General features: G+C 40.2%; 6 protein-coding genes across 11 annotated transcripts in view; 4 read left to right on the forward strand and 2 right to left on the reverse strand.

The window, feature by feature from the left end:
* Window positions 1-923: 923 nt before the first annotated feature.
* LOC106294212 (CLAVATA3/ESR (CLE)-related protein 3) lies at window positions 924-1,400 on the forward strand. Its single transcript, XM_013729792.1, has one exon. The coding sequence runs from the start codon at window positions 995-997 to the stop codon at window positions 1,244-1,246; it is 252 nt and encodes an 83-aa protein (XP_013585246.1). The 5' UTR covers window positions 924-994; the 3' UTR covers window positions 1,247-1,400.
* Window positions 1,401-2,441: 1,041 nt separating this feature from the next.
* Window positions 2,442-6,069, forward strand: LOC106295106 (transcription factor GTE4-like). 4 transcript variants are annotated; one of them, XR_001260968.1, is made up of 6 exons: window positions 2,442-2,553; window positions 2,640-4,921; window positions 5,013-5,061; window positions 5,156-5,266; window positions 5,360-5,493; window positions 5,677-6,069. XR_001260968.1 is itself a non-coding variant. In XM_013730893.1 (6 exons), exons 2-5 carry the CDS (start codon window positions 2,924-2,926, stop codon window positions 5,404-5,406), a joined length of 2,205 nt encoding a protein of 734 aa, XP_013586347.1. In that variant the 5' UTR covers window positions 2,442-2,553; window positions 2,640-2,923; the 3' UTR covers window positions 5,407-5,444; window positions 5,685-6,069. The 4 variants fall into 4 exon arrangements, 2 of the variants coding, with proteins under 2 accessions (XP_013586347.1, XP_013586348.1); XR_001260967.1 differs by having other exon boundaries at window positions 5,685-6,069; XM_013730893.1 differs by having other exon boundaries at window positions 5,360-5,444; window positions 5,685-6,069.
* Window positions 6,070-6,166: 97 nt separating this feature from the next.
* LOC106295107 (phospholipase A1-IIalpha) lies at window positions 6,167-8,128 on the reverse strand. 2 transcript variants are annotated; one of them, XM_013730896.1, is made up of 4 exons: window positions 8,048-8,128; window positions 7,520-7,840; window positions 7,085-7,442; window positions 6,167-7,007 (listed from the first exon to the last, which is right to left on the reverse strand). In XM_013730896.1, the coding sequence occupies exons 2-4, from the start codon at window positions 7,753-7,755 to the stop codon at window positions 6,393-6,395; spliced, it is 1,209 nt and encodes a 402-aa protein (XP_013586350.1). In that variant the 5' UTR covers window positions 7,756-7,840; window positions 8,048-8,128; the 3' UTR covers window positions 6,167-6,392. The 2 variants fall into 2 exon arrangements, with proteins under 2 accessions (XP_013586350.1, XP_013586349.1); XM_013730895.1 differs by lacking the exon at window positions 8,048-8,128 and having other exon boundaries at window positions 7,520-7,881.
* Window positions 8,129-8,964: 836 nt separating this feature from the next.
* LOC106293747 (ervatamin-B-like) lies at window positions 8,965-10,253 on the forward strand. The gene is made up of 2 exons (XM_013729396.1): window positions 8,965-9,435; window positions 9,519-10,253. Exons 1-2 carry the CDS (start codon window positions 8,994-8,996, stop codon window positions 10,106-10,108), a joined length of 1,032 nt encoding a protein of 343 aa, XP_013584850.1. The 5' UTR covers window positions 8,965-8,993; the 3' UTR covers window positions 10,109-10,253.
* A 320-nt stretch (window positions 10,254-10,573) lies between these two features.
* LOC106292812 (pentatricopeptide repeat-containing protein At1g06270) lies at window positions 10,574-12,065 on the reverse strand. Of its 2 annotated transcripts, none has more exons than XM_013728467.1 (2): window positions 11,954-12,065; window positions 10,574-11,812 (listed from the first exon to the last, which is right to left on the reverse strand). In XM_013728467.1, exon 2 carries the CDS (start codon window positions 11,747-11,749, stop codon window positions 10,724-10,726), a length of 1,026 nt encoding a protein of 341 aa, XP_013583921.1. In that variant the 5' UTR covers window positions 11,750-11,812; window positions 11,954-12,065; the 3' UTR covers window positions 10,574-10,723. The 2 variants fall into 2 exon arrangements, with proteins under 2 accessions (XP_013583921.1, XP_013583920.1); XM_013728466.1 differs by having other exon boundaries at window positions 11,910-12,065.
* A 515-nt stretch (window positions 12,066-12,580) lies between these two features.
* LOC106344255 (protein transport protein SEC7-like) overlaps window positions 12,581-12,994 on the forward strand; it is a 1,702-nt gene continuing 1,288 nt past the window's right edge. Inside the window, exon 1 of the mRNA XM_013783664.1 lies at window positions 12,581-12,916. Within this exon, the coding sequence (XP_013639118.1) occupies window positions 12,581-12,916 (336 nt within the window). The remainder of the gene's footprint in view (window positions 12,917-12,994) is intronic.

The raw sequence follows: 12,994 nt of genomic DNA on the forward strand, positions 1-12,994 counted from the left end.
ATATATATATGAATTTAGATCAAGACCAGAATTACGATTTCCTTCTTTTCAGATATGAACGAAACCTTCAAAACATGAAAGTCAAAACAATCGAGGTTATGATAACCTAATCCTCAGGGTTGATAGGACGATTTAGAGTGGAGGGATGCTAACCTTTTTATAGTCGAACCTCGACCGCCTTCGAAGAGAAAAGGTGGAATTGAAGATAGATCGATGGATTTAAGAAGAAATTTAATAAGAATGAATCGGTAACTGATGGATTTCTGGATCAGTAGGAAGAAGATGAAAAATTCGATTGAAACCCTAGAGGCCGAGAAGAGAGAGCAATGAAACTAGAGAATCAAGAAACGACGCGTTTCAAATATGATTTATCAGACTGGACTTATTTAAGTAAACACACACCAAATATAAATATAAGCCCAACCGATTTAAAAAAAATAAATGAAACAGTGCACTTTGAAGAACATGACACGTGTCACGTCCCGAGAGAAAATGTATTTTATATATAAAGAAGATATATATTGTTATATGCTCTCCAACTTTCTATTTTTATCGGTGTCGCCCAATATGAAAAAAAATAGTTACTTAGTTTGACAACTTGACATACCAAATTTCCTTACGAAACTATGTTATCATATTATATCACGTCGACATAACAAGATTGGTACAGAAACATACACTTCGTCACTTGTTAACATTTGAGAAAATATCAAATGATGGAAATGCATGCAAGCCATGTAATTAAGATCTAGACTATGTATATCTGACTAGATTCCAACTTAATTAGTAGCTACTACAAATATAATTTCTTCATAAATCTAGGTGTCTCAGCACTAAAGCTATAGCTTAACAGCCTTAGGTCCTCAACTATATAAACCCATGGATGCTAGCGTCTATTACAGTGATCAATCAATAGCATTAACACTTCAAAGACTATATATATACACCTTAATTAGCTTTATTAAAAAAGAAGAAGAGAGAGTCATCATATACTATGGCAAGTGTCAAGATATGGGTTTGCTTCGTTTTGCTTCTACTATTCGAATTGACCTCAGTGCACCAGTGTCGATCTTTGCTCTCAAAAGAGCGACTTTCCGGTTCAAGCCGTGTGATGAAGATTAGACGAGAGCTTTCTGAGAGGCTAAAAGAGCTGAATGCAAGACTAGAAGGCGAAGGGAAGATCCTTGGCAATGGTCTTGACTCGAAGCGACTCAGCCCCGGTGGTCCTGACCCAAGGCATCATTAACGAAGAGGAGACAAACAGAATTCTGCAGTTAGTTTTGTCGGGAGAGGTTTTAATACTACTAGAACTTTTTTGAACTAAACTGTAACCCTGTAGTGTTTCACTGACACCGACTTATAAACATTCAAGCTCTAATCTTCTAATATGAAAGATGTGTGACCAACAGCTTGTTTGATCTATAAACATATGTGATACTCTTATGTTATAAATTATGTCTCTTTCCATTGACGCGTTGCTGTTTACACTCTCTAGTAACATTTAAGCTTCACTGCGTCTTGTGATATTCTTTTTTCTATAATGGCTAGTTGTTATGGAGAATGGAAAAGAGTACTGCGCATGCATGAGTTACTCTTCATCATAAATCTTATAACTAAATTAAAGATATTAAAAGTTATTAATGCAAGTTATGAAGAGTTTCTCGGTTTATGTCTGCACTAGTATTATTTGATGATTCACAATATTTTTACACCACAAAAAATGATTTACAATATTTGAAATTGACAAAACATATCCAAAACATATCAAGATTTGAGTATGGAATTTAATCATAATGTAACAAAAAGAAGAAAGAATTTAGTCATAAATGAAAATGTTTTATTGGAAGATTAAGAATCTATTTAAAGCATAATTTATGAAAAGTATATATATATAATTGTTGTAGAAAAATGGTTGTTAGCTAAACGAAAGAAACACCATGTATGGACAAATCTAACGTATCAAAAACTACACGATCTAATATGATTCATATGAATTTTTGTTTCCTAAATGACTATGTATTATGTTTCTTACACCATCAACCTAATTCTGGTAGCTAAAAAAATGTTAGATTTGGAAGCCGTCGATTTCTAATGAAGTTTTGACATATTTTCACATATCTCGATTGTATAACATTGCATTTGAATACTTGATCTATATATTTATTTTGTATATAAATGTCTGTTTTTAAGAGTTCGGTTATCTAACTTTCATCAGACGAAAACTATTGAAAATTATGTCGATTGTGTTTGCAACACAACACATAGCAATTCATGAATGTTACGTAGTTTTATTCAAATGTGTATGGTGGTCTATTCTTAACATATAGCAAACAATCATTTTTTTGATCGTTTTATCTTTTTTTTTTTTGTTTCTTTTTCTTTTTATATACGATGAGTTTTTTTTTTCTTTTCGGGTAAAAAGCCGAATTGATTTGATATCGGCCCAACCGTAGAAAGCTCCGGGTCGGGTACGAAAAAGCAAATCCAAACGCGGGTTGTTCTTCCTCTCTCTCTCTCTCACTCGGCGGCGCCTTCTCTATCCCAAAATCGCAGGTAAGCTTTCTCCGATTCAACTCTTCTCCCTCTGGTTTCGTTTCTTCACTCAGATTCTCTTTGTTTTTTTCTTTCTATTCCTCAAGGTTTGAGTCGATCTCGAAGCACATAGATTCAATTGACCTAATTGTCTCCGTTCTCATCAAAAAAACCTAAACCCAGGTCACTCTGCGATTCTTATCCCCTCGTTGCGTCGAACCTAACCTTTCCCAGTATCAAACTCTGCACGCTCTCAGAACCGATTGAACGAAGGTTTCGTCTTGAAATTAGGGTTCCTCATGGTGGATGATATTGTCCCTTGGGTTTCTGCTAGATTTAACCCAGAGATGTGAAGAAAGGCCTCAAATTTAGTTTTTTTTTTTTTTTTTATATGGCTTCGGAGCCTGTTGACGATGGAGGAAGAGAGAAGCAGAGCATTAGAGTTTACACGAGGAAAGGTAAAGGTCAGAGTAAACAGTCGCCTTTCTTCGCCTTTGCCGCCGATGAAATTAGGAAAGCAAACAATCGTCGTGTGAATCCTCCCGAAACTCTAGCTCGAGAGTCTTCGGATCCTATAGCTGTAGAAAAGACTGCTCTTGAGACCAAGTCGCGGGACGACGCTGGGGCCAGTGTAGCTAAAGTGATTGATAAGCCTCTCGTGGAAGCATTTCGTGATGATGATGATGCCAGTTTGGCCGCTGCTGATAAGAGCGTTATTCAAACTGTACCAGGTCCTTTGGTTCAGGATGATGCGAATACTATTGTAGACGATGTCAATACAGTGGTTGTCGATGAGAACTCTATAAAGGAACCTTCTGAAAGCCTTGCACGAGAAGAAGATGTTACTACCGTGGTTGTTGACAAGAAGGCTATTGAAGCTCATTCTCAAACTCTATCCGTGGAAGATATCAATGTTGTTGACAAGAATCCCATTGAAGTGTCTTCTGAAAACGTGGTGGATGGAGTAAAAGAAGGTCATCCTGAAAACCTTCCTGAAAGAGATGCCCAACAGCCAGCAGGGGTTACCTCTGATTCTGCTGGTGACAGCATGCCAATGGAGGAGGACGTAGATGGACGCGTAAAGATACACGTTGCCTCCAAATCGAAGCAACAGAAAGAGGAGATTAGGAAGACGCTTGAAGATCAGCTTAACGTGGTCAGAGGTCTGGTAAAGAAGATAGAGGATAAAGAGGGCGGCGAGATTGGTGCGTATGACGACTCTCGTCTCTTGGCTAACACTGGTATTACTAACGGAGGAGGAAGGATTCTCTCAGGTTTTTCGTCAGCTGGACTTCCTCGTGAGGTCATCAGAACACCAAGGCCTTTAAATCAACTAAGTATATCCGTGTTAGAGAATACTCAGGGGTTCAGTGAGCATGTGGAGAAAGAGAAAAGAACACCCAAGGCAAATCAGTTTTATAGAACTTCAGAGTTCTTACTTGGTGACAAGTTGCCACCCACAGAGAGTAACAAGAAATCAAAGTCAAAATCAAATGCAAAGAAGCACGGAGGGGAGGTTGGTCATGGTTTGGGTGCAGGGTCTAAAGTTTTCAAGAGTTGCAGTGCTCTACTTGAAAGGCTGATGAAGCATAAGCATGGTTGGGTGTTCAATGCTCCTGTAGATGTGAAGGCTCTAGGTTTGCATGATTACTTTACGATTATCGAGCACCCTATGGATTTGGGAACTGTAAAGTCTGCATTAACAAGAAATGTGTACGAGTCACCAAGAGAATTTGCAGAGGATGTTAGACTTACTTTCCACAATGCCATGACTTACAATCCACCGGGACAGGATGTCCATATCATGGCGCAAGTGCTATTACAGATGTTTGAGGAGAGATGGGCTGTCATAGAGGCAGACTATAATCGTCAAATGAGATTTCTCACTAGTTATGAGATGAATCTTCCAGCTTCTGCAATGAGGTCTAGACTGGGTCCTACGATGCCACCACCACCTATTAATGTGAGGAATACAATAGATAGAGCAGACTGGAGTAGTCATCATCCAAAGCCAACAACAACGCCTGGCAGAACACCGATCAGCACAACACCTTCTGGAAGGACACCTGCTCTGAAGAAGCCAAAGGCAAACGAACCAAATAAAAGGGATATGACGTATGAAGAGAAGCAGAAGCTTAGTGGCCATTTGCAGAATCTGCCTCCAGACAAACTAGATGCAATTGTGCAAATTGTGAACAAGAGGAACACTGCTGTGAAGCTACAGGATGAAGAAATTGAAGTCGATATAGATAGTGTTGATCCGGAGACCCTGTGGGAGTTGGACAGATTTGTAATCAACTACAAAAAGGGTTTGAGCAAGAAAAAGAGAAAAGCCGAGCTAGCGAATCAAGCTAGAGCAGAGGCCGAGAGGAATGGCCAACAACATATGGTATTTGTAGATCGCCTGAGAATTCAACTCCTTTGTCCTTTTTAATTAATTTGTATGCTCATCTTCATATATATATATTCCTTTATTGCAGGCTCCAGCACCAGTGGCATGTGAGTTTTCTAGGGAGGGTGGAAACACAGGTAATTTTGCAGAGCCAGCCATTTTGTGTTACCACTTCCCTTTGTTTGGTGTGAACTACTTGGGATTATAATTCTTTCTGCGTTTTCTTATCAGCTAAAAAGACACTCCCTACACCATTACCTTCTCAAGTGGAGAAGCAAAACAATGAGACAAGCAGATCAAGTAGTTCAAGCAGCTCCTCCAGTAGTTCCAGCTCTTCTAGTGGTACATGCTTTTCTTTGAGTTATCTATCTAATATATTACCTTGGTGCTGTTTTGATTTTTTGTGACTAAACCCCCTCTGTGTTTGGTCTGCAGATTCGGACAGCGATAGCTCTTCGTCATCTGGATCAGATCAGACTTAGAGACTGGACAAGAGATTTGGTGTTGACAAAAATGTAAGGTACATGTGTTTCCTGGATAGCACATGTGTTAATGGAATCTTTTCAACGGTATCTTCCTTTTCTCTATTTTGGCATTGTTCTAACATTTTTGTATGTGATTGCTCTGGTTCACATCTGGTCCATATTGGGGGGTAGTTACTAGTTAGTTGATAATGTTTGCTTGCTTATGGCTTTATGCCTGAGGGTTTCCGATCATATAACCAAATCTGATGGTTTTACTTTAATGCATGGTGAAACAGGGCGTTTAAAAAGATGGGGAAGATAGCGTTAGAAGAGCATATGAGAGGCTAAGGATGATGTGACGTACAGGCTTGAGGCAGAAATATTATACAGTAGTTGGGTTTGGAAGGAAAGATTGTATTGTATTCGTAGAATAAATATATTTTTGATTTTGGTTTTTAGAATTGGTAGGATGATGTGGCTATCTCTACTTTTAGATGTAACCGTAGGAGGGTTGGTCTGGTCTGTTTCGGCACTTTTGTATATCTTTGCCTCTCTCTGTTCTGGTCTTGAGCAGATTAGTTTGGTTGACTAGGTTCATGTTTGTTTTAGTCAGGGCTTTTGAATCAGAAAATATCATCACAACAGATTCTTGATGACTAGTGTATTTGTAAGCTTGTGACATTCTTTTTCTCGTTGCTTCTAAAGTATCGTTCTGGCTCTATCTAACGTAGATTTACAGTGTGCACAAGTTTGCACTGGATATGTTAGTTAAAATTACCACAGGAGTCAATCTACAGCATAACAATTATTTTTGCCTAATTAAAGAGAGAGCTGTGGACTTTTCTATAACGATGTAACGTAATTTTAAGTTGAGAAATACAGGATTTATCTACGAGATGAACACACTAAACTAGAAAAATTAGGTGTACAAACAAACATATTGTGTGGAACATTTTATAAGTTTTTGCAACTAAACTCGTATAGCCGGTTTCTAGTTTGAGGGGTCAATCATCATCATGATCTTTCCTGTGGACATCCAGCTGCCATGTGCCATCATCCTTTTGAACCATCCCTTTGTTTGCAAGACACCTCCAGGTACTGGGCACTAAGAACTCGTCTTTCAGAGCATCTAAACCTTTGTTGACCAATGAAATATCCCGACCAATCACCAGCTTAAACAGCCCCGCTTTGTCTTGCATCCCCGCCATGCCGTGCAGGTATATCTCCAGGTTATGGTAGTTCCTAAAGTTCAGAGACCTTTTCAGGTAAGTGGAGTTCAACGTATTGATCTGGAGCTCCTGGCCTACTTCTGCATACAGCAAGAGTGGATAGTGTGGTGCCACATCCGGAACATTGACTATTCTCAGGATGTTCAGTTGTTTGAGTGAGTCGACGATTTTCACGAAGTCTTGGTCCCCAATCCGAGGACACCCGAAAGCAAAGACTGTGATGGGAACTTGCTTTCTTTCAAGACCTGAACTGATCGTGTTTTTCTTGCCATTGACAAGATCTGCAGCTGCTAGAGTTGACATTACTCCGCCCAAGCTATGGCCTGTGAAAGTGATGCTCACTTCTTCGTTCTTGTAAACATCTAGCAATCTCTTGAGCTCTCCTTGTACCTGAAACCAAAAAAACCAAGACACAGTGTCATTAATAGAGAGGACGAGAGAAGTGGAAGAAAGGTTGCTGTGAAGACCTGTTCTCGTGCGCTAGTCGTGTCATAAGGCGACTTAGCGTCAGAAGAGGTGTAGACATCGAGCCAGCCACTTCCAATACGAGGCACGATCTTGGAGTCGATTACAGGGAAAACTTTGACACCTGACTCAAGTGGGAAATCGAAGTCGTTAGCCCATTCATACGGCTGAAGAGTTCCTCTCCAAGCTACAACAATGTCTCTCCTCCCCAACAGCGCCTTGCCCTCGTCTGTAGCCACGGCTACGTAACCAATCCAGTTAGTCTGCACGCGCGAGGCTTCCTTGGACAAAGACTTGACGATGAAACAGATTGGTAGATTTAAAGAAGCCGTCGCGTAGATGTACTTGGTCACATTGTACCTAAGAATGTGACATTTTGGATGGTAGAAAACAAAGATGAATGAAACATTTTGGATTTTTGTGGGAAGTGATAATACCTGAAAGGGTTGGCTTTAAGGTAGCCAGTTCGAGCGAAGATTTGGCTCTTAGAGTAATAACAATCACCGGCGTATAAGGACTTACGGTCCCAGTTAAAGGCGTCGTAACCAACCTGAGCCATCTCGCCGTAGTGAATGATGTAGCGACGAAGATCAGGGTCAAGTGGGTCAAGGAGGCCTTTCCATTTGTTTTGGCCGCTTAGCACTTTCCACCTCTTGGCTATGCCTCCCAACATGCTTGCCTTTAGTTTTTTCCCCTGCTTTTTTTGGATGGTAACATTGCTCCTTTGGTGTGAAGGAATTGGTCCTTAATGCATGGCCCTTCACATATATAGTGCCGATTTTTAAGTCTTTGTTAAGTGTACGCATGTTACAACAGTTTAAAGGATAAAATATAAAGAGTTAGGCAACTTTCAAGGTATAACATTGATGGTATTGACGGTTAAATCAACGCTTAAATCATGTACTGTTAGTTACACAGAAATTAAATTAATTAAAGGGAAATTTTTATCAATGTCTCTGTCTAACCTGATTCGGTTTAACCGAGCCGAAACACATCTGTCCAGAAGAACAATTAGTTCAACATTTGATGAGCCTTTCTGATACTATAAGAGAATCACCCACAGTATTCTTACTGAACAGTATCTCTCTCTTCTCTTTCTGAAGGAACGAGTAAGTGCATATTCATGTCACATCTGAAGGGACGCAATCATTTTTCAGGAACCTAAGGAGGCTTCAAGAGGCACTGTCATGAACTTGATTCCAACCACATATTCGCAGCATCTTTAACGACAACGAAAACTAAGTGTCAAAACTAACTAGGAATATAGTGGTAACATTTACAAGTGCTACAACAAAGTATTAAGTACCTGTACGATAACTTCTTGAACGTTAAAAGACATGGCAGCCTCAAACTTCCCCCACTTGGCTTGAAATTTTTTCCAACAGCATGTTTTTCCGAAGCTCAAGAAGCTGAACCCACTTGGGTCGAAATTTGTATTTTATCCAGAGAAATGACAAAGAAAGAGGCCATGAATTGTCAGCCACATAGTGTACCAGTGCTCCAGGAGCATCCTGCAAATTGTAAAGAAGAGAAAATTTCAGTTTCCATGGAAAAAGTATATCTTCTGTAAATCAGATTTTCTTGAAAAACGAAGAAGATACGCTACTAGATCTCTCATGATTCCACAACAGAAACCGTATCCGTAAGATGAATGAAAAAAATTATAGGCTGTATCCAAAAAAAAAAAAAAAAAATGCAACTTTGTATTGTAACTAGACCAAAAGAAACCAAATTCTATGACAAACCCTTAAACCTACGTATCTCTGCATATTATCAGGGGTGAGACAGAAGAAAACTTGTTTCATTGAAACTGCAACAAAACGCTAAACCTGTGACAAAGAGAGCAGCCACGGGACCGAGGCTTATATACCAGAAACCAAACTCATTTTCCAAACTCCAAAACAAACAAAGATGCTGAATGAACTTAGAAATTCTAACCTGACCCTCATCGTTTTGATTTGCTTTGTGCTGACAGCGTCAAGGCTGAGTTCCGTCAGTTCTTCAGTGTACAACCCACACAACACCCTGAAGAAGCTGTTTGGGAAGTGGCTTCAATACCACGGAAAATCATATGGAGGAAAGGATGAGTGGATGTTCAGGTTTGGGATATTCCAGTCTAATCTCCAGTTCATTGACTACATCAACTCCCTCCACTTGCCCTTTAAGTTAGCGGAGAACAGATTTGCGGACATGACCAACTCCGAGTTTAAGGCCCATTTCCTCGGGTTGAACACGTCTTCCTTGAGGTTACACAGCAGCAACCATAGTTGTGACCCATCAGGCAATGTTCCGGACGCTGTCGACTGGAGGAAAGAAGGTGCTGTGACTCCCATCAGAGATCAAGGAAGATGCGGTATGACATTATGCTCTTACAATTCCATTCTCAAGATAACATTCATAACACAACTGTTGACAATCTCATTGCATTTTGTACAGGAGGTTGCTGGGCTTTCGCTACAGTTGCAGCTATTGAAGGCATCACCAAGATAAAAACAGGGAATTTAATACCTCTCTCAGAACAACAACTCATAGATTGCGACACCGGAAGTTACAACAAAGGCTGTAGCGGTGGATTAATGGAAACGGCCTATGAATACCTCATAGCCAATGGTGGACTCGTCGCCCTGGACGACTACCCATACACAGCCACAGATGGTACCGGCTGCGACCAAGAAAAATCCCAAAATAAGGTCGTTACGATTATAGGATACGAAAAGGTAGCCCCGAACGAGGCGAGCCTAGAAGTCGCTGCTGCTCAGCAACCAGTATCAGTTGGAATCGACGCTGATGGGTTCATCTTTCAGTTCTACTCTTCTGGTGTTTTCACAGGTTACTGTGGATCAAGTCTCAACCATGCAGTGACTGTTGTTGGATATGGAGAAGAAGCGGGCGAAAAGTATTGGATCGTAAAGAATACATGGGGAACTGGTTGGGGTGAAGAAGGCTACATACGAATGGAACGTGGTTATCGTAAAGAAACGGGTAAATGTGGTATTGCTATGCTTGCAAGCTATCCCCTGCAGTGAGTCCACGAATCTCCAGACGATTCAGAGAGCCTTTTCTATTTCGTTAACATAGAATTAATATGAAAATGCTCTCTGTATGACAATCTGCAATAGCGCAGCTAAAATAATTACGATTGTGAAATAAAATACTAGAGATAATTGAGAACCAGGGTACTGTTTACAAGATTTCAAAGATAAGATGTGATTATAATAGAAACATGTGTTTAGCCTTGATATAATACCTTCTTATTTAAGCACACAAGATTCGCTTGAACCATTGATACTCTCTCCTAGAAGCATCCTGATTGAGAACCTGCTTCTTATAACACTAAGGTTGGCGTTGAGACTACTGATAATTGAACAAAACAAGGTTCTCATGCATCACATTTTTTCCACAAGGTTATATGCTCACATGAAACTACAGATACTCCACAACAGCTTTAAGGAGCTTGCGGATGATGGAGCGCACAATATATAAAAGATATGGAGACAAACGGATCACTGCTATTAAACAAAATCTGTTTTACAAGAAACAACAAAATATTCCCAAGTACAGGGTATGAATTTCATTCCTGTATCGTAACAGTAGCTACTCTTACAAAATTTGAACACCAATCTGATGAGTACATGAAGTACCTAAGACTTCAGTTCCGCAAGCCTTTGTCTAACGATACAAGCAAGCTTCCATTCACCAATGCTAATCAGACGCTCGACCACTTTTTGCCTAACCTTGATATACGGTATGAACCCTTTATCAGTCATTCTCATCACCATCTTCCCTGCCAAAATGTATTCCCTAACCTCCAAGCAACCCTCGACCAACACCTCGTAAGTCTCAAATTCCACAGGGTAATCTCGGCTTTCGACAAACTCAATCATCTCAATGGCTTTCCAGATTTCCCTGTTGGCTCTCAACGCTGCTACCACTTTTGTCAGCATCCCTTTCCGCGGAGATATTCCAGCTTTGCTCACCATCTCCTTGACAATCTTCACCACATCGCTGGTCTTTCTAGCCAAACACATTGAATTAATCACCGCACCGTAACTTTCTATATCAGGTATACAACCAGCTCCACCCATTTCCTCAACAACTCTAACCGCTTCATCCAACTTATCAACAGCACAGAGTGATGACACTAAGTAATTGCAGGTTCCAGTGTCAGGACTATACCCAATCAACTTCATCTCATTAATAATCTCCACAACAGACTGAGATCCTCTTCCTCGCCGTTCGAGCCAAGCGTCAGACAGAAGGAGGTGAGTCTGAGTATTAGGAAGACAGCCAGAACGAAGAGTGCGCTGTAAAATCGCAAAGGACAAAGGAAGTGGATCTGAGCTCTGAAGGCAGTAAGTGAGGAGGCTAGAGTAGACAATCTTGGGGAGAGAACGAGGCCTCACGGGCACGAAACTCTGGAGGATTTCGTCAATGACTCTGATTCTATGGTGATGATGGAAAGCAGAGAGGAAAGAGAAGAGCTTTGAGTTCTGGTAAGGCTCTTTGAGCGAGACAACGAGATGAGGGATCTGGAGATACTCTTTTGTTTCGACGGCGCATTTGATAGCCTTCTCAACAGCTTCAAAGGAAGAGACTTGCCGAGAAAAGGGGATGCGAGAGCGAGAGTAAGCAAGAGGTTTTCGCAAATGAGTCAAACGAAATGCCATTAGGCAACTCCAGAGATTCTGATTGGATGTAAAGTCTTCAACTTGACATCGTAAAATCAAAACCTGGAACAGAAAGTACACATACAATCATTTTACAGGGGAATATCATCGAACAACTGGATGGCAAAATGTGGAGAAAGTCAAATGAGTAGACAATCACTTGAGGTTCCGAAATCTGAACGAGCTGCGTAGTAAATCACGAACCGCTAATACGAATCACTAATAATCATCAATCTAATGCGTCGTTCACAGATTTGAAGAACGATGCTTTGAAGTTTGAAGGACGATGAGGAAGGAATCTCTTCAAGGTAGACTAGCAGCAATTAACACGCTTCTTTCGTGTTTGAGGTTTTACGTTGTTTTAAAACTAACCGGCGGATGTATTCAATAGGTTGGTTTATGTTTAACCGGCAACTGCTCGGTTCAACCACTCATCTATTTTTTAGTTTTTTACTCCTAAAAAAATGTAACTTTCGAACACTTTTTTTACGGGAAAAACGTCAATAAAATCCCAAACTTAACAAAATAAGCTAAAAAAAGCCTCAACTTTTAAGTAAACCAAAATATTCTCAAACTTTAAAAAAAATTCCAAAATAATCATAAACTTATGTTTGACTCTGTCGTTTTAAGCATCCCCAAGTCAACTGTTAACTTTTTATAAACTTCCGTTAATTAATAAACGATGAGTTTTACTCTATCATAAAAAAAAAAACTCGTCGTCTTCTCTTTTTCTCCATCGATAATAAACCCTAATTCCCAATATCATTCACCTAAATCCATAGATTACTACACGGGAAACAAGCTTAACTCTTGACTATTTGAAGAAAACAGATGGAGAGGCCGAAGAAGCTTGATCATAAACGTCGTAAGAAGAAAGCTACATCGAGTGAAACAATTGAAGAGGAGCACGATGCAGGGAAAGGTCGTGAGCTTGAACGAATCACCGCAGAGGAGAGACGCAACGAACCTCGACCTGACACTGAGAGAGACTGTCATGATGAGGATGTTGACCGATATGATGGAGAAGGAGATGGTGGTGATAACGAAGAGGATGAGGTTGAAGAAAATCAAGTAGAAGAGAATGGAGAAAATGGATTAGACGTGGAAGAAGAGAACTGTGAGGACTTATCACAACATTTTGGAGATGTCGCGAGAGAAGAAGAAAATGTAAGTGATGGAGAGAGTGGTGATGATATTCGGGATGATGAGAAGATACCGGATCCATTATCTTCCGACGAAGACGAA

Source organism: Brassica oleracea, chromosome C5 (assembly GCF_000695525.1).
Source record: "Brassica oleracea var. oleracea cultivar TO1000 chromosome C5, BOL, whole genome shotgun sequence".
Lineage (NCBI taxonomy): Eukaryota > Viridiplantae > Streptophyta > Magnoliopsida > Brassicales > Brassicaceae > Brassica > Brassica oleracea.